At 59.0% G+C, this 23,026-nt stretch overlaps 3 protein-coding genes across 15 annotated transcripts; all 3 read right to left on the bottom strand.

Moving 5' to 3' along the window:
• Positions 1-745: 745 nt before the first annotated feature.
• Positions 746-7,368, bottom strand: ENTREP3 (endosomal transmembrane epsin interactor 3). Of its 4 annotated transcripts, none has more exons than XM_002715425.5 (12): positions 6,592-7,368; positions 6,331-6,387; positions 6,026-6,136; positions 5,801-5,920; positions 5,560-5,667; positions 4,921-5,096; positions 4,699-4,798; positions 4,348-4,417; positions 3,514-4,089; positions 1,920-1,988; positions 1,551-1,804; positions 746-1,459 (listed from the first exon to the last, which is right to left on the bottom strand). In XM_002715425.5, the coding sequence occupies exons 1-12, from the start codon at positions 6,811-6,813 to the stop codon at positions 1,286-1,288; spliced, it is 2,037 nt and encodes a 678-aa protein (XP_002715471.3). In that variant the 5' UTR covers positions 6,814-7,368; the 3' UTR covers positions 746-1,285. The 4 variants fall into 4 exon arrangements, with proteins under 4 accessions (XP_002715471.3, XP_008262571.3, XP_051714538.2 ...); XM_008264349.4 differs by having other exon boundaries at positions 4,921-5,093; XM_051858578.2 differs by having other exon boundaries at positions 3,514-4,188; positions 6,592-7,325.
• Positions 7,369-7,879: 511 nt separating this feature from the next.
• SCAMP3 (secretory carrier membrane protein 3) lies at positions 7,880-12,210 on the bottom strand. 4 transcript variants are annotated; one of them, XR_016237088.1, is made up of 9 exons: positions 12,031-12,210; positions 11,647-11,724; positions 10,616-10,744; positions 10,409-10,529; positions 9,875-9,941; positions 9,359-9,518; positions 9,159-9,208; positions 8,575-8,692; positions 7,880-8,325 (listed from the first exon to the last, which is right to left on the bottom strand). XR_016237088.1 is itself a non-coding variant. In XM_008264348.5 (9 exons), exons 1-9 carry the CDS (start codon positions 12,094-12,096, stop codon positions 8,179-8,181), a joined length of 1,050 nt encoding a protein of 349 aa, XP_008262570.1. In that variant the 5' UTR covers positions 12,097-12,210; the 3' UTR covers positions 7,880-8,178. The 4 variants fall into 4 exon arrangements, 3 of the variants coding, with proteins under 3 accessions (XP_008262570.1, XP_089193088.1, XP_089193089.1); XM_008264348.5 differs by having other exon boundaries at positions 9,159-9,260; positions 9,875-10,003; XM_089336962.1 differs by having other exon boundaries at positions 9,875-10,003.
• A 608-nt stretch (positions 12,211-12,818) lies between these two features.
• On the bottom strand, positions 12,819-22,413 carry CLK2 (CDC like kinase 2). Of its 7 annotated transcripts, none has more exons than XM_089336960.1 (13): positions 22,392-22,413; positions 20,456-20,625; positions 18,308-18,533; positions 17,555-17,639; positions 17,142-17,208; positions 16,896-17,012; positions 15,974-16,140; positions 15,203-15,297; positions 14,468-14,597; positions 14,285-14,367; positions 14,074-14,153; positions 13,794-13,884; positions 12,819-13,347 (listed from the first exon to the last, which is right to left on the bottom strand). In XM_089336960.1, the coding sequence occupies exons 2-13, from the start codon at positions 20,623-20,625 to the stop codon at positions 13,162-13,164; spliced, it is 1,497 nt and encodes a 498-aa protein (XP_089193086.1). In that variant the 5' UTR covers positions 22,392-22,413; the 3' UTR covers positions 12,819-13,161. The 7 variants fall into 7 exon arrangements, with proteins under 7 accessions (XP_089193086.1, XP_008262567.1, XP_002715470.1 ...); XM_008264345.5 differs by having other exon boundaries at positions 17,555-17,642; positions 18,308-18,536; positions 22,085-22,410; XM_002715424.6 differs by having other exon boundaries at positions 18,308-18,536; positions 22,085-22,409.
• Positions 22,414-23,026: the final 613 nt, after the last annotated feature.

The following is a 23,026-nucleotide window of genomic DNA, read 5'->3' as shown; positions in this document are numbered from 1 at the left end:
AATGGCCACCGCGGCCAGCATGCTGCGGCTGGGGCACTGCGCTGTTCTGAAGCCAGGAGCCAGGTGCTTTTCCTGGTCTCCCATGGGGTGCAGGGCCCAAGCACCTGGGCCATCCTCCACTGCACTCCCGGGCCACAGCAGAGAGCTGGCCTGGAAGAGGGGCAACCGAGACAGAATCCGGCGCCCCAACTGGGACTAGAACCCGGTGTGCTGGCACCACAAGGTGGAGGATTAGCCTATTGAGCCGCAGCGCTGGCCCTCCTGCCACTCTTGTGGGAGACTAGGATGGAGTTTGTGGTTCCTGGTTTCTGGCTTTGGCCTGGCCCAGACCTGGCTGTTAGCAGCATTTGGGGAGGGAGCCAGTGGATGGCAGATCTCTCTGTCACTCCGCCTTTCAAATAAATACATATCTTAAAGGAAAATTCTAGAAGAACTATGCCTATTATCTGGGTTAATTTCCACTGTGGGGTCAAATGAGACGCAGGCAGAGAAATGGTCGCTGGATCTAAAACCACTTTGATCACAGAAAGCATTGTCAAGGGCAGTGGCTGGGAGAGGCAGGGGAGAGAGCATAATGGCAGTGAGGAGAGGTGGAGGTGCAGGAGTGGAGGGAAGAGAAGAGCATTTGCTGTGAAAGCAGCAGAGGTCCTGTGGTTGCTGGAAAGAAACAGTGGCTTGAAAGGGTCGTTTTAAATATGAGGACTACGAGGGCAGATTTCCTTGTTGATACAGAACGATGCGGAGAGAAGGGGAAAGTGGGAATTTATTGAAGGCTTACTTAGGTGGTAAGAGCTTTACAAACATTCATCTTCACAATGTTTCTCGGATGAGGCAATCGAGGTTATTAAATAACTCGCCCAGGTTCATGCAGCTAGAGGCAGCGGAGCCGGAGCCGCTCAGATGTCGGCCGCCCCAGGCCTGCCTCGCCACCTGGCCCACAGGCACACCTCCGCTCTACTTAACACTGGGGCCCGAGTGCTCCCGCTCATCACGAGGAGCCACATTCATACCGCAGGGACGGGAGTGCTGTAAACAAGGGCGTCTGCCCCTCCCCCAAGCCCGAACACCCCTGCAGCACAGGTCAGAAATGCCCAGTCCGGAGGGGCAGAGGCAAGCAGCAGGAACCCCCAAAGGTAGGAGGAAAAGGGACATCTTGGGGTGGGTATAACAGCAGATTTTTGTGCCAGCCAGTGCAAGGGGGCGCTGGGGGCTGCTGGTCCCAACCAGATGGTGCCTGTGGCCCCAGCAATCATCTGGATCCGTTCAGTGTGACACGCAGCTCAGGTCAGAGCCCCGTCTCCCGGCTGCCCCCATTGAGACTCAGGCTGTGGGGGCGGGCGGCACGCTCCAGCCGGCGGCCGGACAGGAGGCGCCGCAGGGAGGAGCCGTAGCTCAGATCACCACAGCTACGAAGGTGGAGGCTCTCTCGGCCTGACCGGCTCCACGGGCTCCGGGGCACCTGGAGGGGGACACAGGAGAGGGCAGCTGTAGGGCCCAGCGTGATGCTCCAAGTTTTCCCAGGGATCTCTCCAGGCTACCCTAATTCTTACCTGCTTCTGCCCACGGGCTCCAGGCCCAGTGGGGTCTGGGGCCTTCCTGGACATCAGGAGGAAACGAGTGACCAGGCCCCGGCCTGGCCAGCTGCCCTTCAGGTCCCCCAGGGAGTGGGCAGGTGCAGGGCCTGAGGGCAGGGGAACTTTCTGGAAGGCGGGCACAGGGCGTCGTTTCTCAGCTGAGCGGGCACGCAGCAACTTAGGGGAAGGGCAGCGGGCTAGGCGGAAGAGGCAGGCTTCAGAGCAGAGCCCTGGAGAGAGAGGGGGCGAGAGACAGACATCGAGAGAGAGAGATAAAAGAATGGAGAGTGCACGATGACCAGGCAGCCCTCCCCTCCCCCCACCAGGTACCCACCACCCTCTCACCTGTATCTGCAGAGGAGACAGAAGCAGCTTCTTCCTCAAGCACTTTGGTATAAAGGTCCCTGAAGTCAGCTGGGGAGGAGAGGGAGAGGGAGAGAGAGAGATTGAGTAGGAGGACTCTCTGGACACCCTTGCCCATCTCACTGTTTGTCTTTTTTTTTTTTTTTTTTTTTTTTTTTTTTTTTTTTGACAGGTAGAGTTATAGACAGGGAGAGACAGAGAGAAAGGTCTTCCTTCCATTGGTTTACCCCCCAAATGGCCGCTACGCCCGATGCACTGTGCCAATCCGAAGGCAGGAGCCAGGTGCTTCTTCCTGGTCTCCCATGCGGGTGCAGGGCCCAAGCACTTGGGCCATCCTCTACTGCACTCCCGGGCCACAGCAGAAAGCTGGCCTGGAAGAGGGGCAACCGGGACTAGAACCCAGCGCCCATATGGGATGCCGGCACCGCAGGCGGAGGATTAACCAAGTGAGCCAGGGCACCGGCCCTGTTTGTTTTTAATAAGAAGAATCTGAGAGGCATGTTGTGGTGCAGCAGGTTAGGCCACCACCTGTGATGCTGGCATACCATATGAGCACTGGTTCAAGTCCCAGCTTCTCCACTTCCATTCCATTTTCCTGCTAGTGCACCCAGGAAAGCAGCGGAAGATGGTTCAAGTACTTGGGCTCCTGCCACCCGTGTGGGAGACCCACATGGAGCTCCCAGCTTTCTCCTGGCCCAGCCCTGGCCCTTGTGGCCATTTGGAGAGTGAACCAGCAGACAGATCTCTCTCCCTGTGCCTCCCTCTCTTTCTGTAACTCTACCTTTAAAATAAATAGAAAACAAATCTTTAACAAATAAAAAGAATTATTTAAGAGGAAAAGAGAAACGGAGTGAGCTTGCTCCCATCTGGTTTATTCCCAAATTTCTGCAACAGCTAGGGCTGGGCTGGGGCAAAGCTGGGAACCAGGAACTCAATCCAGGTCTCCCATGTAGGTGGCAGGGACCCAATTACTTGAGCTATCATCATTGCCTCCCAGGGTGCACACGGCAGAGCTGGGAACTGAACCCAGGTACTCTGATATGGGATGCCGAAAGCCCACCGCTATCTTCTTGTGAGAACTCAAGCCCAGAGGAGCTTTTGCAGCTCCGACTCCCCATCCCCAGTCAAGGGGCCGTCACCTCTGCCGGCAGCTACGTGGTATAGTCAAGGAAGACGGGCCACGCGCCTCCTGCCCACCCAGTACCTGGCACTTAGGTAACGTGACAGCGCTACACAGCTCACTTGCCTCACCTCATTTCTTGGCAATTTACAGGATATCCATGGTGCTCCCATGATTCTACCTGTTCTACAGGTGAGAAACTGAGGCTTGGAGAGGGTGGGTCGCTGGCCCAAGCTGGGAGCTGAGGAACTGAGGCCTCCTCTGGGCAGCCATTAAAGCTACTGGGGCTGTGCCCGGGGCAGTGAGCAGCCAGGAACTCGCGCCGATGAGAACGCACCCTTTCGTCCTCCACAGGGATCTCCGCAGGAATGCTGGTGGGCATCCCTGACCGGCTAACTGCCCATGCCTGCCCTCTCCCGAGTCTGCGCGGCGCTTGGGGGGCAGAGGGTTGCTCACCGTTGTCGCTGGAGGTGGTGATGCCCGGGTCGCTGTGGGACCGCGGCAACAGCAGCGGTGGCGGGGGAGCCGGATGAGGCGGCCGGTGCCCCGGTGGGGTGAGGGAACCTGAGCTGTCGCTGAAGCGCCGTGTCGGGGCTCGCGTGGGGGGTGCTGCTGCTGCTGCTGCTGTCACGGCTGCAGCAGCCACCTGGCGGCCCCCTCCCCGGGGGGCCCGCCGCCTCAGCTCGGGGAAGCAGGGGCCCACCCAGGGCGGCCAGCCCTCCAGGCGGTGGCAGCTGCGGGCAGCCGTGGGGGCGCCCAGAGTGGGTGGGCCCTCAGGGGCAGAGCAGGAATAGGAGCGCGCGGCCCGCGGGGGCCGCCGAGGCAGGGGGCTGTCCTCAAAGGGGCCCCGCAGGCCGCAGTCCAGGCTGAGGCAGTAGCCGGCGCGGCTGCGCTGGATGGAGCGGAAGAGCACGTAGTCAACGGAGCGCACGGAGCCCTGCAGCTCCAGCAGGCACGAGTCCTCCGACGGGCTAGAGCCCCCGGGGAGGTCACCGATGGCGGACAGCACCAGAGACCCGCTGTCCATGGACACTGTGGGCGGCAGGGGGCGCTGGGTAGCGCCGGCTTGGCCCAGCCCAGCCGGGGCAGGGCAGCTCCTTTCCTCCCCAGCAGTTTTGCTTCCAGCTTTATCTAGGGGTGGGGCAGCCAGGTCCAGGGTCCCAGGAAGCCCCAGCCCCCAGGTGTCACTAAACCACCAACTCAGCCTGTCTTCCTCCCATTTCTGTCCCCAGCCAGCCCCGCGGCCCCTGGCAACCAGCCCGGGAGCCGCTGTCCCAACGCTCTGCTCACCATCTACAATGGAGGCCACCCGCTCACAGACACAGGAGCCGTCATGAAGCTGAGGATCAAACAGCGTGGCCTGAGAAAGACAAGGGTCAAGGGTCCGGCCCTATACAGCTGTGCCGTGGCCACGGCCAGGTGCTTGGGCGGAGAGCTGGGGAGCCGGCTTCCAGACCCGCCCCGTCACTTCCTACATGGCACTTCACTCAGGCGGGCCTTGGTTTGCACATTTGAAAAAAGTGCCCCGCAAGCACTGCACAGAGCACGCACACTGCCATTATCTGTCTCCAGCCACTCTGGCTCGTTCAGCCTTCCCAGCTCCATCCTCGGCTCCCCAGCCCGCACCAACCCTGCTCTCACCTGGCTGTCTCCTCGGAGCCCCATGACGGCCTCATATGAAGGGGGGCAATCGGTAGGGTACAAGGGCACAGGGCTGTCCATGGAGCCATTGTACGTGATGCTGGCAGGATGAAGGGGAGGGTGAGGGCCTGGAAAATAACTCCCTCTCCACAAAGATCCCCCTAAGGATCCAGCCTCAGCCCACCCCTCGCCCGGTCCCCCCAGCAGGACTGCCAGTCTCACCTCTGTGCATCTGTTTCGGAGCTGCAGGTGTACTCAGGGGGATAGTAGGGCGGCGGGGGCACGGGCGGTACAAATTCCTCCAAGTCCAGCATGGTGTGTAGGAGAGGGGCTGGGGGTGAGGCTGTGCAGGCCAGAGACCCCAGGGTAGCCGAGACGGAGCGCTCGGGGGCCAGCTGCTGGGGAGCAAGCCGGTGAGTCAGCCTGGTTTCCGGGGATACAGCCCCTCCTGGATCTGCGCAGCTCCTCGCTCACTGAGCGCATTCATGGCCCAGCTCTCTCCGAGGAAGGAGCTCCAATTCTGGGCCCACCCCTCTCCCTGAACCAGCTCCTCCTTTAGCCCGGCCCCCAGCCTGGCCCTCCAGCTCTGGCCCTGCCCTCCCTCTCTCAGAGTTGCTACCTGTTCTTAGTCCCCACAGCTCTGTCTGCCCGTCACCCCCACTTCCATCTGGGACCTGCTTGACTCCACCCTACCTTCCAGGCCTCCTCGTTAAAGTTCTCTCTCCTGGTCTCAGGCTCCCTCCCTCTGACACACACTAGGTGCCTACTGGTGACCTCAGACCCTGATACCCAGAAGCCAGATGTATGGCCACTGCCCACTCCCGCCTGGAGCCAGTGCACACACCCCGGCAGCCCTCTCACCGTATGTACAAGGTCCAGGGAAAAGATCTGGACACAGCAGACGATAGCAGAGAGTGTACAGACTATGGCAGCACAGATGGTGAGCCCACAGACGCTGAAGAGCAGGTTCTGTGGGAGGGAAAAGCAGTGTGGACCACAGATATTCTGGGCCTCTGAGGACCCCAGGAGGCAAGGCAAGGGTGAAGACCCGGAGCATGGAGGGGGCAGAAGGCACGGCAGAGGGGGGAAGGTGCATGCTCACCTTGAGGGCTCCTCGGGCTTCTTCACAGGTGGAGTTAAGGGCCACTTTCAGTTCCTGCCCTGACTCGGGACAGGGCCGGACTAGGGGGACAGAGGGACAGCACACACAGACCTTTCCGTCCTGGGCAGGAGTGGAGAAGGTGAGGCAGCCTGAGTCAGGACAAGCGCAGGTGCCCGGCACGCCTCCCCCACCAGGTCTTCCTGTCTCTGCCTCCTAGAACCTCACCATGGAACACTGTTGGAAGTCTCGGGCCAGCTGGGCATTCTTACAGGAGAGGACAGAGCCCGCCATGCTAAGCATGACACAGAGCACCGAAAGCAAGGAGAAGAAGGAGATCTGGGGAAAACAGGAAGCCAGCTCAGGGCTGGACGCTCCCAGCCCCTGCACCAGGGACGGAGCCCCCTCCCCCAAGACGCTTTGTGCCTGACTGGCACCAACTGGAGAGCCAGTTCCCTCCCTGAGGGCACACATGGGCATCCCCTCAGGTGCCGGACACTGCCTCCCGGGGGGCTCTGGACCCTGGCACCTACCACCAGAGTGAATGGCCGCTTCCAGGATACGATGCCAACAACCCCGGAGAACGCTAGCTGGGGACAGAGTGGGCACAGGCTCAGCCTGGCAGGGAAGCACCTGTGTGAGCCCTTTGCCACAGGATGCACCCAGCCCTGAAAGGTGGGAGAGGATCAAGGGTGGGGTGGGAGGGAGAAGCCAGGATGTGGACTTGCAGCTGGCTGGAGGGGTGGGGCCCACGGGGGGAGCCTCCCTCCCCATCAACAGTGCATCCAACTCACCGAGAACCCAGCCCAAGATGGGCAGGACCTCTTGACGCTCTCGGTGGTGGTGACGGAGGAGGCCACCATGCTGAAGGTGACCACCAGGATGCCCAGGAGCACCTGGGCCAGCCCCAGCGTGAGCAGGGCCTGCAGCCAGGGCCGGTGGAGGCCGAGGTGGGTCAGGCCCCGGGTGCTGGGCCGGCTGGTCAGCGAGCGGCTGGAGTCACTAGGCGAGGGCATCCTGCCTGCCGCCCGGATGCCTATGCCTCTCTCGGCCCCACCAGGCGCTTGGGAGCATCTCAGAGGCGCCCAAGGCCCCGTCCCTTCTCCTCTCCACGCCCCTCGCTCTAGAGCCCACCCCCTGGCTGGGTCCCCCGGGGCATGGCCCAGGGACGCCAGCTGGGGGGGGGCCCAGAGGAGGGGCGTCACGGAGGGACCGCGAGGTACTCCCTCCCCACCACGGGCACTGGACGAGCACCGCGCCCGGGGCGGCGAGGAGGACGCGGGGGCACCGGCTCATCGCATCTCCCTAGGGAAGAGGGAAGCCGAGAAGGGCCGGTCCCAGAGTGAGCAGAGGGCGGAGGCTCGGAGCACAGGCAAGGGTGGGGAGGGTAAGGGCGAGAAGGATGCAAATCAGTCTAGAGAAGAGGGGAGGGGTCGGTGTGCCCTCAGGGTGTCCAGTGGCATCCGGGGCCGCCTGGTGGGGAGAGGCCGCGGCGCCGCTGTCTCCCGGGTCGCCTGCACCGCTCCCCTCCCCACCACGCTCCGCTTCCCCAGCTCGGGCTGCAGCAGGTCGGGGACTGGAGGCGGGGGATGGGGATGGACCGGACGGTGCTGGGGGAGGGGCGTGGCGTGGCAGCGCGGTGCACCCCGGGAGTTGTAGTCCCGGCCGGCCGCGGCCCCAGGGGAGGGGGCAGCGGCGGATCTCTTCGCGGGAGCTCTCCTTCAGCCCTGGCCGAGACGCTAAGATCCTCTCAGAGCCCGCTGGAACCACTGAGCTGACCCCCGGGTTGCGGCCGGCTTTCCAGCCGCGGCAATGCTCTTCCTTGGTCATTCATGGAGAGGGCTGGGGAGCGAGGCTCGCTGGCGTCCCCATGTTTCCACGCCCAAGCCTGGACTGACTTCCCTCTCCCTGTGCCAGCACCCCCGCCCCCCACCCCAGCGCTCCGCCCCGCCCAGCCCGCAGCTCTCAGTCAACGTTCTGGCCAGCTCCATCCTTATCCCTGGATTCCACCCAGTCCCCTCCACCCTGTCCTTGCTCTTTCCAAAGGGCTAATTCTCCATAAAAATTAAGGAAACAGATGTGTTCTAGTTAATTTTTTTTAATTTAAATAACTGAAGCAACAGCCTTGGCACAGCAGAGGGAAGCTGGGCTGGGGTGTGTGGGAGGTGGCAGCAGTGTGGCCTGAAGGGGCAGGGTGGGCAGTGACCGGGTCACAGTGGACTCCCAAACCCCTGAGTCAGGTTCAGCAGTCATGGCTGTGGGATTGGGGGCACTAGGGAGGAGCCATCGAGTAGTGCTGTCTTTCCAAGTCCCAGAAACCTCAGGGAAGGGGGCCAGGTCAGCTCCCTCAAGTGGCAGGGCCAGGGCATCCCAGTCAGGGGTCATGGGCCCCGGAAGGCATTTTCAGCAGCCCCAGCGGCTGCGTTGGCAGCTGCGGTTCGCACCGCAGGGTTGGAGAAGACACCAGCAGCAAATTCTTGCTGGGCTTTCTGAAAGCTGGCACCTGTGCGGCGGTACAAGGAGTGGATCTGCGAAGAGAGGGCAGAGGTTCCAGAACATTCCAGTCGCAGCCGCCCCATCCCAACCTGACGCCGTCACGGCCACCCCTCGGCCTGCTCCTCTGGCTTGGCCTTCCAGGCTCCTGCCCGCCCTCCCCTCCCCTCCTCTCCCAACACACACACACACACACACACACACACACCCCAGAGGCCATTAGCGGAGGCCCCAGCCAGCTCCTCCGGAACATTCTGCGGCCCCGCCTCTGGCTCGGCCCTTACCCGCTTGAGCATCACAATTCCCAGCACGGCGATGCCAGTGAAGAGCAGGGCGACCAGCAGCATGAGCACAGCCACTGCCGTGTTGGTCTTGAGCACCACCAGGGCGGAGATCCAGCCACTGTCAGGACGGGGACGGGGGCGGTGAGCGGGGCTCCACTCGTGAGGCTCACGTCCTGCCCCCTCCGGCAGGCGGCACTCCACATCCCCTAGTCCTCGACTGCGTCCACTGTCTCTGCAGCTGAATCCCCTCTCCTGAGCCATCGGCTGCCAGTGCTCCGAGCTCCGCACACTCGTACCCCGACCAGACCCTTCTCTGCTGGGGACCCTCCCTCCCCTCCTCCACCGCAGTCGGACGAGCCTCCTCCAGGACGCTTCCGACTGCCCGGGCGCAGCCTCTTCCGCGTCCATCCGTGCCTGTGGAGGGCTGTCTGGGCTCGCTCTATCCTGGGATCACACCCTAAGTCCCTCCTTAAACTAGCATCTCCCAAGGCTTAAAAAAAAAATCTCTTGTTTTCTAAACAGCTTCTGCTCCGGTCCCCAGCGCCAGTGGTGGCCTGGTGAGAGTGGACAGCAGGCTCACAGACCTGAACCCCCAACCCGGGATGCCAATGGCCTGCAGGACGAACAGCACATCCTGGACGAAGAAAATGAAGAAGAAGACGAAGAAATTGAACGAACTGTCACTCCTGTGGAGAAAGCCGCGGGGAGGGTGGGAGAAGAATCAGGGCTGGAGGATGAGGTGTGGGGCCTGCCTTGGGCCCGCCCCCCAGCCCCCAGCCCTTACCGGAAGGCCTTATACATGGGGCGGTACCAGCAGACGAAGGAGCAGGGGGTGAAAAGGAGGACCCAGAGGATGGAAAGGCCAAAGCCTGAGCCATTGCTGGTCTCCACGCAGAAGCTGGCCAAGCAGGCGAGGAAGTTCAAGAGCAGGGCCAGAGTGCTGCCTGAGGGGTGGAGGGACAGGATGAGGCCCCCAAACCCTCACTGAGTGGGCAGCACAGGGGAGAGCCCTGACTCCACCGGGGCCACCACAGAACAAGCACACCTCAGTCACATGTGCCCCCCTGCAAAGACGCTGCCAGACTTCCGAGTAACGTTCCGCACGGGGACAGGGAAGGGGGGTGGGGGTGAGAGCCTACACTGGTCAGCGGGATGGTGAGCAAGCCCAGGAAGGTGCCCGGGGCAGGGCAGCGGGCCCCAGCCGCCACCGCTAGGAGAGCCGGGTGCTTCCAGGGGGTGGGCTCCAGGCAGCTGAGAGACCCAGCTGTTCCATCCTCCGCAGAGGTGGCTCACTACTCACACATCCAGAGGTAGTACATGGTGGACACCGTCTTCTGAAATTCCTGGGGGATCTCCATGGAGATGTCCTGGAAAAAGCAGGGCTGAACTGGGCAAAAGGAAGGCAGAGGGGGCCAATTGTTCTGTCGAGCTGCAAGGCACAAAGAGAGCGGGAGGAGCCCAGGGTGAGGCCGAGGCCAGCAAAGGAATCGCTCCCGTCCCTCCATCCTCAGGTCTGGTCTGCTCCGACTCTGGGTCCTCCATGGAAAGGGAGAACGCGAGTGTTTATTATTAGTCACAACCCCAAGCACTGTGCCGAGCACACTGCCTACGCCACGGCCTCTAGCCCTCCCAGGATCGGGCCAGACGGGTACAACGTTCTCATTTTACTAAGGACAGGACCCAGGTGCTCGGGTGAAGTAACCTGCCTCAGCTCACCGTTACTAAGCAGTTTCTCTAAAATTCAAACTCAGCAGTCTGAGTCCAGAGCTCGTGCGCTGAAAACATTCTCCTGCCGGTCCCTCCCGGCCGCGCCCCCTCCCAGGGACCCACTCACGGGCCGCGCCCCCCAGGGCGGCGTGCTGCAGCTCGCGCTCCCGCCGGTCCAGCTCCTCTGCCTTCCGGTTGAGCTCCTCCTGCTTCTTCAGCAGCTCCGCTGTGGCTGCCGCGGCCGAGGCCTGGCCAGGCCGAGCAGAGGGCAGTGTGAGTCCCGGGCTCCAGGGCGGCACCCTCCCGCCAGCGGCCAGCTGCAGGCCCGCCTTACCTGAGTGCTGTAGGAGCCATAGTTCTTGGGTTCTGTGGGGCTGAGTTTCCTGGAGGGCTGCGAGGAGGGGGCTGAGGGTGGAGGCAACGGGGCAGGGGCGGGAGCAGGAGGCTCGTAGGCTGGTGACGGCTGTTGGAGAAAAGACCTTGGGGATCATCCAGCCCCTCGGGAAAGGGGAATCTGCTTAAACTCACCCCCAGCACCAGCAGCACACCCCCACCCCAGTTGACAGCAAGCTCATTTGTAGGTTGAACTTCCGAATGTCCCTAAGAGAACTCTGTAATGCCCCATAGCAGCCCTCATCACCCACACCCCCAGCTCCCGAGCCAGGATTCAAAGCTCTCATCAAAGCCCCTCAGCTTTTTGGTTTTTAAGGTTCATTTATTTTCATCTATTTGAAAGGCAAAGGGAGAGGGAAACTGGTGGGTTTACTCCTCACACGCCCACAACAGCCAGGACTGGGCCAGGCTGAAGCCAGGAGCCCAGAGCTCCATCCCAAGTGGCGGGTGGGGCCCAGGTACGAGCCATCACCCTCTGCCAGGGTGCATCAGTGGGAAGCTGGATCAGAAGCGGAGTAGCTAGGGCTAGAACCGGCACTCTGATATGGGATGTGGGCTCCCCAAGCACTGCCACTATGCCTGCTCCCCCCTTAAAACCAACCACTGTCTATTCCAGTGGAACAAACGGGTCCAGTCCCCCTCACTCCTTGTTCCCCAAGCCTACACCTAACCAGTTTGCTTTCTCCTCAGCTCCAGCTCCAACACGTACTTTCTAAAAGGAAGCCTTCCCAGGCAGAGCCTTGGTTCCGGCCCTGCCACACTGCAGGTCCTCCCGGGATTTTCGACCCGCGCTTGTGATGGATTCTCGGCGCTGCTGTCCCCTCAGGGACTCAGCACCCGCGGCAGACTGGCCTCTCAGCGAGCTACGATCACAGTGCTTCTGCCTTCCGTGCAGAAAAGCCTCGGTACCGGGCTTCCAGGCACGCCCCCCCCGCCCCCCGCCCCGCTGCGCGTGCCCTGCAGGTAGCCCACCTCCCGGCTCTCGAAAGGGTTGTAGACGTCCAGCGTGGCATACTGCGGGCTGGGTCGGTGCTGGATCACAGCTGGGTCCTGAGGGCAGAGACGTGGGGCTCAGCGGGCACCGGCCACCCCCAGGGAAACGCCCGAGGGTCGCCCCTGAATTGCTCGAGGCTTCAAGTGGTGCACTTTCGGGGCCACGCTGTTGCCCAGACTGCCAGCTCCTTAGAGGGGCAGGGTCTGCCCTCCCACCCCGCGCTCTCTGGTCTGGAGTCACCGGCAGCCCCACGTGGTGGCCCTTCCCCGTATTAAACGTCCCGAGTGGGAACACAAGTTAGCCCGACCCTACAGAACTGGGAAGGGTGAACCCGCCCGCCCGGCGGAGGCCGGCGCCGTCACCTGAAACGGGTTGTCAAGCTCGCCGGACTCGGCGAACGGGTTTCCGCCGGCTCTGCCCTGAGCCATGTCTGCAGCTGCGGCCTCGGCCGCCCCTGCCCTCCACGCCCCTGCCGCGGCAGTGGCGGCGGCCGTGGCCCTTCGAGCTCCCACAGCTCCTCTCGGTCCTCCCCGCTCCTCTCTGCACGGATTGGCTGAAGCCACCGGAAGGGTCCCAAGGATCCCCGCAGCAGCAGCGGGCTGCGCTTGCGCCCTAGCCACAGGCAAAGCCCGGAAGTGCTCCACGTGACACCCCTAACCCAGTCCCCTCAGTCAAGTACCACCCTTTCTCACGTGACTTCCCGCCCCGCTAACGAACTACACTTCCCAGCGGGCCGCGAGAGCGAGCCCCGGCCTTCCCGGCTTCCCGAGGTACGACGGGAGTCTTCTGACCGTCGTGGCGGTCTCTCCGGAACCCAGTTGAACCGATTTTTTTTTTAAACCAAAGTTTTTTCACTCTTATCCCGGGGCACAGCCTACGGATTATGTTAACATCTCTTCCCCACGCTGCGTTATTCCAGATCGGAGCAATGCTATCTTGTAACCAATGCGTCTCCACTCTAACCTGCAAGAAATACCGCCCCACCCATCACAACCCTCCGCAACAATGTAAACACAAGAAAAAAGCTGGCGGCCAGGCTCCGTTACTTTTGGAAGGCAAGAGTGGCTCCCTTGATGCCCAGCCTCGGAAAGGTAGCCGATCTCATCCCTCCACCCCAGCAGGCCCAGACCTCAAACGCCGTGGATAGGGGTCAGATGAAGCACGTCATTTTATTTCACAAAGACTGTACAAAATTCCTTATAAAACATGGGGTAGATGCCACCTGATTACCTCACCCTGCCCCCATCCAACTGCATGTGGGGGGCAGGTGAGGGTGGGAAGAGTGTGGATGGAATAGCGTTATGTACAAGGCAGGGCTGAAGTGATAGGTACAAGTTCTGTCATATTTACACTATTTCACATATTCACAGGTATATAGGGAGCCAGGAGGAAGGACGGAGCTCCGGCTCTGTTCTCTTGTATAAAAAAGCACCAGTGTCCTGGACTGGACACCCACTGCCCTGAGAGATGCAGGGGCGCCCAGGGCCTGATTGTCACCGACTGATATCCCGACTGGAGTCCCACAACTTGGTGTTGGGTGGCTCAGCCCGAAGGCGCGCGAAGAAAGGATGCTGAAGGGCTTCGCCCAAGGTCAACCGCTTGGCAGGTTCATACTCCAGCATGCTTTCGATCAGATCGAAGAGCTGGTGGTGCTCCTCTGCCTCTGAGGTCAGATACCGCTGGTGGAGAGGGCAGGAGAAAGGTGAGACCCCGAGAACCAAGGCTCTGCCCGCAGCCCACCTGAGCACTACCTTTCCACGACTACACCACGACCAGCACTTCGGATCCAGCGCTCAGCGAGCCTTCCCACTCGCACCATTTACTCCTTCAGTCTCTGAAAGTTCTACCAGTGTATCACTGGCAACTTCCTGCATCGTCTTTAGCTCACTAAATTTTAGCTCTTCCAAGGCAGTTCATTCTTTTCTGTCTCACCTGAAGAATCCAGCACACTGCTCTGACCTCTGCTTGTCTCAAGGTCAGGCTGTCTAACCTCCCTCCAGCCTCAAAACCACTCCCTCTCCTGACCAAAGAGGTCTTCTTTCAGTTCTTCTCCCCTCCCTTCCTAAGCCACCTGAAGAAGGAAGTGACCTCTGGGTGGTGGGCACTGATCCCCAGCCCGGCTCACCCGCAGTGGTTTGCAGTTCTCACGGACGTAGCGCCCAGCTGATGTGTTCTCATCCCAATCCAGGCGACCCCGGTAAAAATATTTCTGCTTTCTAGAGGGGAAGGGGAGGTTGAGGAATGAGCAGCTTCCCCTTGTTACAGCACACTTCCCTTACCTCCCCGCCTGAGAGTAACTGGGGAGAGGGGAGGTGCCAAGGAAGCAGAAAACACTGTGGAAGACGCCAACTGTGTAGAGAGAAAAGGAAAGTGGGGGTCAGTCCCTCCCACTCGAGGGCCATCACCTTGTCTTTCGGATCATTCGGGAAGGGACAGGACCCAGGATCCTCTCCATCATGGCTAGATGCTCTCTGTTGTCGTGGGTCTGGGAAAGAAAGACAGAACTCAGAATGGGACCAAGATGAGCAGTACGCAGCAGTGAGCGAGCAGGCCCCCAGCAGACAACAGAGAAACCAGGCAGCAGGAGGAGGCTGGGCAAGGCAGCCTGCCGCTTACCTGGAAGAGGGTGAAGCCAACATAGTACTCGAAAATGATACAGCCTATGCTCCACACGTCACAAGGCTGTGACCAGCCCAACTCTGGGTGGGAATGGGAGGGAAGAGGCATTAGGAGGCTTAGGGGGCCCTACCCTCAACACCCCATCACCACATGCACTTGGCCAGCCTCGCCCGCCCTTACCCAGGATGACCTCTGGCGCTCGGTAATGGCGGGTGGAGACAATAGTGCTATGGTGCTCATGATCAAAGGTGGCACTGCCGAAGTCTACCACCCGCACGGCTGTGCTCTTCACGCTGCGCTCATCTCGCTTCTAGGAACAAGGCAGGAAGTGAACGAACCTCTGGTCCTCAGCCCGAGACCCCACCACTGGCCTCCAACAAGCTTCTGAGCCTGACAGAAAGTGACTGGCACCTCTGGCCTGCTCCCACAGCCCCCAGAACACGTTCCGCAGCAGGACTGTAGGAGTCGGGGGGAACAGGATTAAGGAATGGTTAGGTGTTGGTGTGCAAGCCTGCAGCTGTCTGAAGACTATACCCAAGGGCCAGGCGTAGTCTTCCTGGAAATATACAACAGGTGGCAAAGGGGTCTAGGGAGGCGGGGAGCTCCACAGTCTTGTTGGAGGAGCTGAGCGTTCCTACCTCACAAACACACATTTTGAAAAAATAGCAGGAAGTCCAAATTGAGAACCTTAAAAAGTTTTTTCACTCTATTGGAAAGTTATCTGAGGTCTTTTTCCACATCCTCGTTCCAATTTAAGTCTTTGTAAATCGCTTCCCAGTTGGAGCCAGACAGGGAAGAAATGTGGGAGAGAAGTAAAAGGGAGGATGAAGGGGGCTGGGGGGAGGGAACACTAAGCAAATGGCGAGAGGCCCAGCGGCCTGTCCCCCTGGCCGAGGGCAGACGCTGCCCACCTACCTTCTCCAGGTTGTAGGTGAGCTCGTAGTCGGAATTCACAAAGAGAATGTTTTCAGGCTTGAGGTCCGTATGTGTCAGCTTGTTATCATGAAGGACTGCGGGGGAGAAGCCAGGTCAGGCTCGGCCAGGCCGCCGGAGAATACGGCTGGTGAGGAGGCAGGCACAGAACCGCCGGCGCTCCTCTGTGTCACATCAAAATGAAATGCCTGGTCTAAGCAGCCCTACCCTGAACAATGTGAGATACATATGTATTCCACTGACCAGGAGCGACAGACTGTTACAGTTGACAGCTCTGTACTGCTTTGGATACTGTTATCTCACATTCTGCCAACCCAATGCTGAGAAACTGTTATCATTATGAAGACTCTACAGACAGTGCCTGGATCCCTACCTGGTCCCTTAGCTGAACTATTCCATGTTCCCATCTGCTCTGCTGTGAATGGAGAGCATTTCAACCCAGCTTCAGCCTAAGGAATAGTTTTGTGGCTGCACTGTGTTTACTGTCTAAAGTTTCCCAAGAGGGGGAAGGAGAAAAAAGGAGTTAACTAAATGTTTTGATTTCAAAGCCTTTCTCTTCCAGTTTCTGCTGGGTTGAGTGTGAACAGCAATCAATGATGGTGAAGACAAGGAGCTAAGTCAGAAGAGATGCCAAGATGACAGAGAATAAAGGGACTGTGGGAAACAGCAAGCTGACTGTTTTGGGGCTGAGACAGGAGAGGTCCAATGGAGGAAGGGGCGTCCCCCGAGTCCGCCTCAGCCCACCCCACTCACACTTGACGGCCTGGCAGAGCTGGAAGGCCATGTGGCGCACTTGGTGGATGGGGTAGGGCAGGTAGTTGTTGTCTTTGAGGAAATCGAAGGTGCTAAGGCCCAGAAGCTCAAAGGAGATACACATGTGGCCATGGTAGTCAAACCAGTCAAACATCTGGACACAGAGGCTGGGAAGAGAACGGGGAGGGAAGGAGGACGTCTGATGAGCTCCCCTGTGCCCACCCCCCTAAAGGGAGGGGCTGCGCAGCTGAGGAGTTCACACACTTGTATAAAAACACACCAGCTAGCATTACAACTCAGTTCTGCTCGAGAGCGGCCTTGCTGACAGACCAAGCAGACACAGTACCTGCCAAGCCTCTAGAAACATTTTCAATCGTTCAAAAACTTCATGGCAAGAACTGAGCAGACGCAAATCAAAATGTCACTCCTAAACCCCCACGCCAGCCCCAGCTACTTAAAGCCACTCATCAGCCACTCTCCCGTCCACATTTGTACCTGCTGCCCTCCTATGCCTTCACTTAATGCTCTCTTTCTATTTTTGGCTTGAGAATGAATGTGAGCAGAATATTACTGTATAAATGTCTGTGACCTCATCAGCATAGTTCTAGATAGAAACACAATCCATTTTTGGATGAAAATGTTCACACTCAGTCCCAGGGCCATTTCCAGGGAAGATCTCTGCAGAGATGGCGCTGAGCTGGGCTAACGCCACAGAGCAACGTAACTGACCTGACACAAAGGGCTCGGACGGAGTGGGCTGGAGAGCACAGGCCCTCCCTTCCTACCCTGATGTTCTACTACTCTAAGATGACGAACAAAAGATGAATGGATGAGGTCTAGGCCCTCCGTGCCTGACCAGGTCTGGGGGTCTCTCCTGTGTAACAGGAGCCTGTCAGCCCCTCCCCAGCCCCCGCTTGCTTACTTCTTGTTGTCAGGGTCCTTCTCATTTATTTTCTCCAGCACATTGATTTCAAGTCGAGCTGCTTCTTTATACTTCTCCACATTCTTAATGATCTTCAGGGCGACGCGAGCCCCACCCCTGCAAGGTGGCAGGAGAGGGTTCTCAAGAACACCTGGCACTGAAGGGCGCACGCGGGAACTGAGGATCCCGCCTTGGATTAGTCAGCAAAGGCGGCCCAGGGAGCCCCACTACCTCTTCATGGGTTACCTGCGATGGTCGACGCACTGCACAACCCGGCCGAAGGTGCCCTCTCCTAAGGTGCTCACAATTTCATCTGAAATGAAAGCAGGGGCGGGGAGAGGGAGGGAGAGACGGCGGGGAATGAGCCGAGTTGGAAGAAAAAAAGGCACAGCAACCTGGGGTAAGGAGATGAAGGAAGGGGAACAGATACAGATGGTCACAGGGGAAGAAACCCCTGCATGATTCCCACCACCTTAACCCAGGGGCCATGAGAGCTGGGAGTGGACAACAGAGGTCAGTTCTCAACAGCAACTCAAACCACCCAGATAAACAACACCACTGAGAAAAGGCAAAAGAGGCTGTGACTTAGGTTGGTGTGGGACGTTAGGATGGCTATGGGACCATTACAGGCTATAGGATTGTTACGATTTGGCTTGTACATCGCTCTTGTAGCCAGTCCCCGACGTGGTAGATGAGGTGGCCCTCAGCGTCGTCCTCTACACTCTTGGCTCTCCGGCTGCTGTGCTGCTGTCGGGGGGCGGGGGGGATCGGAGCAAGCCAGGTGTCGGAGCGGGGGCCGGAGGGAGTCGGGGTGGGTGGTGGAGGGGTCACCGGTCACAGGCGCCCAGCCATGGGGGACAGACGATGATGGGGGACAGTGGAAGGGAACACGTCAGATGCAGTAAGGCGGATTGGTGTGAGAAGAGAGAGCGACGCACAATCCCAAGTCCCCAAACCCAAAATGGGAACAGGGAGAGGCACGGGCAGAGCAGAGAAGTGGTGTCGTTGCCAGTGTCACCCACGACCCCATGCTCCACACAATGCCCTTCCGGGCAGGCACATATCTCCCCTTGCCCCCACCCTGCCTGCCTGCCGTGGGGGCCACAGAGCCCAGGGCTTGGGGGACAAAGGCAGCTCACAAGCAACATCCCCATTAAAGACTGGAGGCCGCTGGGGTGGCAGAGCTGCTCCCCACACAGCAATAAGCCCCGCATGCCAAGGAGGGCACCGGGCATCTGAGTGGGGCTCCAGATCCAAACAGGATTCGGGGCCCTTCAAGAGCCAGAGCGCTTCCAAGCGGGTGGACAGACTCAGTGCCACCTCCATGTTCATACAAGGATACTTCTCACTTACCAGGGTCCCAGAGGGCCTGGAGGAGAGTGGCAAGAGGAGGGGTTGGGGCCGGCACTCACCGAAGATGAGCGGCTGAACGTCCGGCTACGCCGCCGCCGCCGCCTGTGCTTCCTCCGGCTGCTGCGCTGGCTGCGGTAGCTGCTGTTCTCCCGATGGTACTCGTAGGAATGTCGGTAGTCTGCTTCATAGTATGCCTCTCCCCGATCCCGGCTATAGTCGTTGCGCCTGTAGCTGCCACAGTATCGCCGGTCGTACACCCTCCGGTCAGAGGAACGGTCATCGTAGCTGCTATGGGACAGCAAAAACCCACTAGGCACGTTTGTTCCAGACACGTTCCCTGCTACACCATGTGGTAAGGTCCTCTCTTGGTGAGGAGACAGTAATGCTGGAACAACTGCTCTTGAACACTCATCAAGTCAACTCAGAAAACCAAGGATAGAGAAGTGAAGTAACAAAGCACAAAGAGGGGCTGGTGCGGTGGCGTAGTGGGTAAGGCCACCAGCTGCAGTGCTGGCATCCCATGTGGGTGCCAGCTCTCTGCGATGGCCTGGGAAAGCACTGGAGGATGGCCCATGTCCTTGGGCCCCTGCACCCACGTGGGAGAACCAGAAGAAGCTCCTGGCTCCTGGCTTCAGATTGGCCCAGCTCCAGCCACTGTGGCCATGTGGGGAGTGAACCAGCAGATGGAAGACACCTCTCTCTTTCTCTGTCTCTGTAACTCTGCCTTTTAAATAAATCTTGAAAAAAAAAAAGAAAAAGAGGACAATAGGACAATTCCCACAGGCATACTTCACGAAGACCTTCTTCTTTTTTTTTATTAATTTATTTTATTTATTATGGGACTGGGCAAGGCCAAAGCCAAGAACTCCATCTGGGTTTCCAACATGGAAGGCAGGGGCCTACGTACCTGGGCCATCTTCTGCTGCTCTCCCAGGCACGTTAGTGGGGAGTTGGATCAGAAAGCAGAGCAACTGGGACTCAAACTGGTGTTCTGATACGGGATGCTGGTATCAGAAGTGGTGGCTTAAGCTACTGAGCCACAGCGCTGGCCCCAGCAAAGCCCTCCTAAAGGTAGCTACAGATCTACTACTTCTAGTAGCTCCCCCCACTCCAGTGATACAATGCAACAAATAATTACTACTATTTTTTTTTTCCATTTTATTTGAAAGGCAGTTACAGAGAGAGAGAAAGGGAGGTCTTCCATCCTCTGGTTCATTCTCCAAATGCCTGCCAATGGCCAGAGATGAGCCAGAATAAAGCCAGGAGCTTTATCTGGGCCTCCCCCATGGTTGACAGGGACCCAAGTACCTGGGCCACCCTCTACTGCTTTCCCAGGCACATTAGCAGGGAGCTGGATCAGAAGTGGAGCAGCCAGGACTCTTTAAGTGACACCCATATGGGACACTAGCATTGTGGCAGCAGCTTACGCTACCACGCCACAACACTGTCCCCCCACCCCCCACTTCTTTCTTGACTGTTCCTGATTAAAATCCAGCTTAACTCCAAACCATTCCTCCCACTAAACATGCCACTAAATTAATAAAACCAAACATCAGGGCAGGTGTTTGCTGTCACAATTAAGACTTCACTTGGGATGCCTGCACCCACACCAGGGTCAAGTCCTGGCTCTGCTCCCGACTCCAGGCTCCCATAGTGCACAGTGTGGAAGGCAGTATTTTTATCCCTGCTACCTACACGGGAAATACAGAGTTCCTGGCTTAGCTGTCTATTGTGGGGATTTGGAGCATGAATCAACACATGGGAGACCCAGAAGAGGCTCCTGGCTCTGGCCTGGCCCAGCCTTGACTATTTGGGGAGTGAACCAGTCGATGGAAGATCTCTTTCTCTGCATCTCTGCCTTTCAGATAAGTAAATCTCTAAAAAAAATAATTAAAACTAAGCACTAACTACCGAATACACAGATATAATACGCTCTCTGAATCCATTAGTATTAGCTACCTCGGCTCCCAGTCCTCTGCGCACAATCCTCTCCCTCTGAAGGTACAGGCATTTGACTCCTGCTTGTCTGGAGGACAATGGCGCCTTCTCTGCAGCTTCCCCGACCCACCCATCCTGCCGGGTGCGCCCGCAGCCCCTCCCTGAGCATCGCCACCTTGGGCACCACATTCAGCCACCTGCTCAGCACCAGCCCTTGCTGAACGGAGGAATGAGTGGCCGCGAGTCCGGCTCTCTCCTTGAGGCCTCACCTTCGGGAACGGACATGGTAGCTGTCTTCCCGCCGGCGCCGCCTCGTCCGGTCACTGCTACTGGACCAGGAGCGGCTTCTTCGACGCTTATGCTTTCGGCTCCGATAGTGCTCGTGGTAACTGCCCCGGCTGCCTCGCTCTGAGGAGTGGTACCTTCGGGGATGAGGCATCTGGAAGGCAAGGAAAAGTGGAAATAGTGAAGAAAGCCCTGTCCCCGTGCCTCCCCAGAACTGGCTGCTCCAGAGATGCTAACCTGCTCTCTGCTGCGTCTATCACCCACAGCTTCCTCAGTGCTTACAATTCCTCCTTTCTGGAACATGTCACCTACTAACTGGCCAAAAACTCTAGAAAGCACCACCCAAACGTACCCTTTATAACTACCCCCCATGTCAAATTCAACTGTGCCACACTGATCGTTCTCAACCATGGCTCCCTGAAGACTCTCCGGCCTAGGCCGTAGCTTGTTACAGGTGACAGCGTGACTGGCAGACAGTGAATGCTTCAGTCACCCCTAGCTGGGGTCTCAGGTGTGGATCCGCGTGACGCAGAACCCCTCACGAGTCACCAGTACCACAGCATTCGGTTACAGTGTGTATTCTCTCTCCAACTACACCCAGGCCACCAGTACCCTGAGCACACAAGTGCAGTTCCCAGGTGTCTACATACAGCAGCTACACGCTAATCCAAGAAGCTCCAGGAACGTGCACTCACATCCCCAGCCAAATCCTCCTTGAGAGGTTTGAATACAGTAGCTGCCAACCCACAGCCAGCTTCCCAGTTGACCTTTGCTCTCGCGGGCTTAGGAAGTAGACAGAAACTTTTAAAATTAGTAGCAGCACTATTTGGATGAGAGTGGCTACTTTCCAATGATTGGAATCGGAATGGTATAGCTCAAGAATTCTTTATTTCCTTCAAGGAAAAAAAAATCAGCTATGATCCAGGAAGAGAACAGGAGAGCAGCTTGAACAGAAACAGGCCGAGGGAACACAAGGCAGGGGGTGGAAATACGGGTGTGCAAAAGGTTTTAATGACTCCAATGCAGGCTCCCACTCTGAACTTCTTCTCAAAGAGAAAACGGTGATATCGGATGCATTCCTGGCCTGACGGGCTGGCAGGAAACCAAGAGGTATGCACAAGGTTCTACCTTGATTAGCACAGCCACATAAATGCCATCTCACCACGTACACGCCATCACCCAAGTGCCTCACAGGCCTTCCCTCCCCCCACCCCCAACAAGGCATCCCTAGCTTCTCCCTTTCTCACCCAGAAAATCTACAACTAACTCCTACAAACTCCTCCCGGAGGCTCCGAGGGACACGGTGGGGCTTCCCCCTCTGCAGCTGTGGAAACCTCAGGCCAGCTTGGATATTCTGGGACCACTCCCCTCCCTACTCCACCACCCCTCCTCCTACTTCTCTCTCCCGAGTTTCCTACGGATCTGCCGCAGCCACCCGCGGCGGACCGACCTCCTTCCTCCACCTCTCCCGACTCTGCCGCTTCGCAGGTCTCAGCCCTCCGTGCCGCCTGAGCTCGGCTCCGTCCCTTCACCCCCGTCCAACCCTATCCCCGCCCGTCCCGCGGTCGCCATCTTCCCGCGAGGCCCCGCGGCCCGCCAGCCCGGGCGCTCACCGTTCTGGCGGCGAGGCCCGTGCGCTTGTCCCACAGGAAGTCCGTGATGGCGGCGGCACTGCGGCCGGAGTCCCGGCACCCCCGCGGCGACGAAGTGCGGCTCCACCCCCCCAACCCGAGACCCTGGGACCTCCCGCCCGTTCCCAGGCTCCGCTCCAGTCCCGCCCGCCCCGGCTCCGTCCCCGCCCCCAGGATCCGCTTGGCGCCGCTCGCACCGCCCCCGCCCGGGGCCCGATCCCAGCTCGGTCTCCGGCTCTGGCCTCTCCGCTCCGCCGCCGCCGCTGTGAGCGAGCACGTACGCACGCACCACGTCCTGCGTCGCTTCCCATCTACCCCCTGGCTCCGCCCCCAGGGCCGCGCGCGCCACCACGTGCTCCGGGAGCTCGCGGCGTCCGCCTGTCAGGCCCGGGCGGTGGGGGCGGAAGTTCATGGGGGCGGGGAGCGGCCGCCGGGCCGCGCCGGATGCCCGCCAGGCTCGCCACGCCCCGCCTCTTGTCCTTTCCCGTTCCCTCCTCTGGCTCTTTCCAGGGGCGCATCTGTGGCGTGCTTGGGTTTAGAAATTTAAAAGAAAGGGTTGTCATTTACGAGATGTCGGCAAAACTCAGTCCCGTGAGGCTTGGTGAGATCCGACTCTCTGGGATAGCCCGAAAATACCCATTTCTAATGTAGTTCACCTAGCTAACCTCCGCGGAGAGGCTCCACCTTTTGTCCTGAACAAAGTTACGCACGTGTGAGGGCAGGGCGTGGAGGGCTGAGCTAACGGAGGAACGGAGAATCATCCGTTGGGTACGCGAAGAGTATCTCTCGTGCTTTGCATGTACGAAAAAAAGAATGGAAAAGAGAAGACGTTGAGGCAACCTGGGCAGAGCTACAGACGCTATAGGAGGAAGTGGTCAGAAAGGAAAATAAAACAACCGCAGGATAACTAAGTCAGACTGTCAG

This window comes from Oryctolagus cuniculus, chromosome 7 (genome assembly GCF_051225735.1).
Source record: "Oryctolagus cuniculus isolate XC-2025 breed Fujian yellow rabbit chromosome 7, ASM5122573v1, whole genome shotgun sequence".
Classification (NCBI taxonomy): Eukaryota; Metazoa; Chordata; class Mammalia; order Lagomorpha; family Leporidae; genus Oryctolagus; species Oryctolagus cuniculus.
The sequence above is the reverse complement of the archived record's forward strand: the minus strand, read 5'-3'. Positions and strand labels throughout refer to the sequence as shown.

What these genes read in the sequence shown, in the direction of transcription:
- ENTREP3 (XM_051858578.2), bottom strand. Translation starts at nt 6,813, where the DNA reads ATGCCCTCGCCTAGTGACTCCAGCCGCTCGCTGACCAGCCGGCCCAGC. An exon ending in CATCTTGGGCTGGGTTCTCG is followed by an intron (nt 6,388 to 6,591) that starts GTGAGTTGGATG and finishes CTCTGTCCCCAG; the next exon opens with CTAGCGTTCTCCGGGGTTGT. An exon ending in AAGCCCGAGGAGCCCTCAAG is followed by an intron (nt 5,668 to 5,800) that starts GTGAGCATGCAC and finishes TCCCTCCCACAG; the next exon opens with AACCTGCTCTTCAGCGTCTG.
- SCAMP3 (XM_008264348.5), bottom strand. Translation starts at nt 12,096, where the DNA reads ATGGCTCAGGGCAGAGCCGGCGGAAACCCGTTCGCCGAGTCCGGCGAG. An exon ending in ACCCTTTCGAGAGCCGGGAG is followed by an intron (nt 10,745 to 11,646) that starts GTGGGCTACCTG and finishes TTTCTCCAACAG; the next exon opens with CCGTCACCAGCCTACGAGCC. An exon ending in CCCATGTATAAGGCCTTCCG is followed by an intron (nt 9,261 to 9,358) that starts GTAAGGGCTGGG and finishes CTTTCTCCACAG; the next exon opens with GAGTGACAGTTCGTTCAATT.
- CLK2 (XM_008264345.5), bottom strand. Translation starts at nt 20,625, where the DNA reads ATGCCTCATCCCCGAAGGTACCACTCCTCAGAGCGAGGCAGCCGGGGC. An exon ending in CGTTCAGCCGCTCATCTTCG is followed by an intron (nt 17,643 to 18,307) that starts GTGAGTGCCGGC and finishes GCCCCCCGACAG; the next exon opens with CAGCACAGCAGCCGGAGAGC. An exon ending in TCACCTACAACCTGGAGAAG is followed by an intron (nt 14,598 to 15,202) that starts GTAGGTGGGCAG and finishes CCTTGTTCCTAG; the next exon opens with AAGCGAGATGAGCGCAGCGT.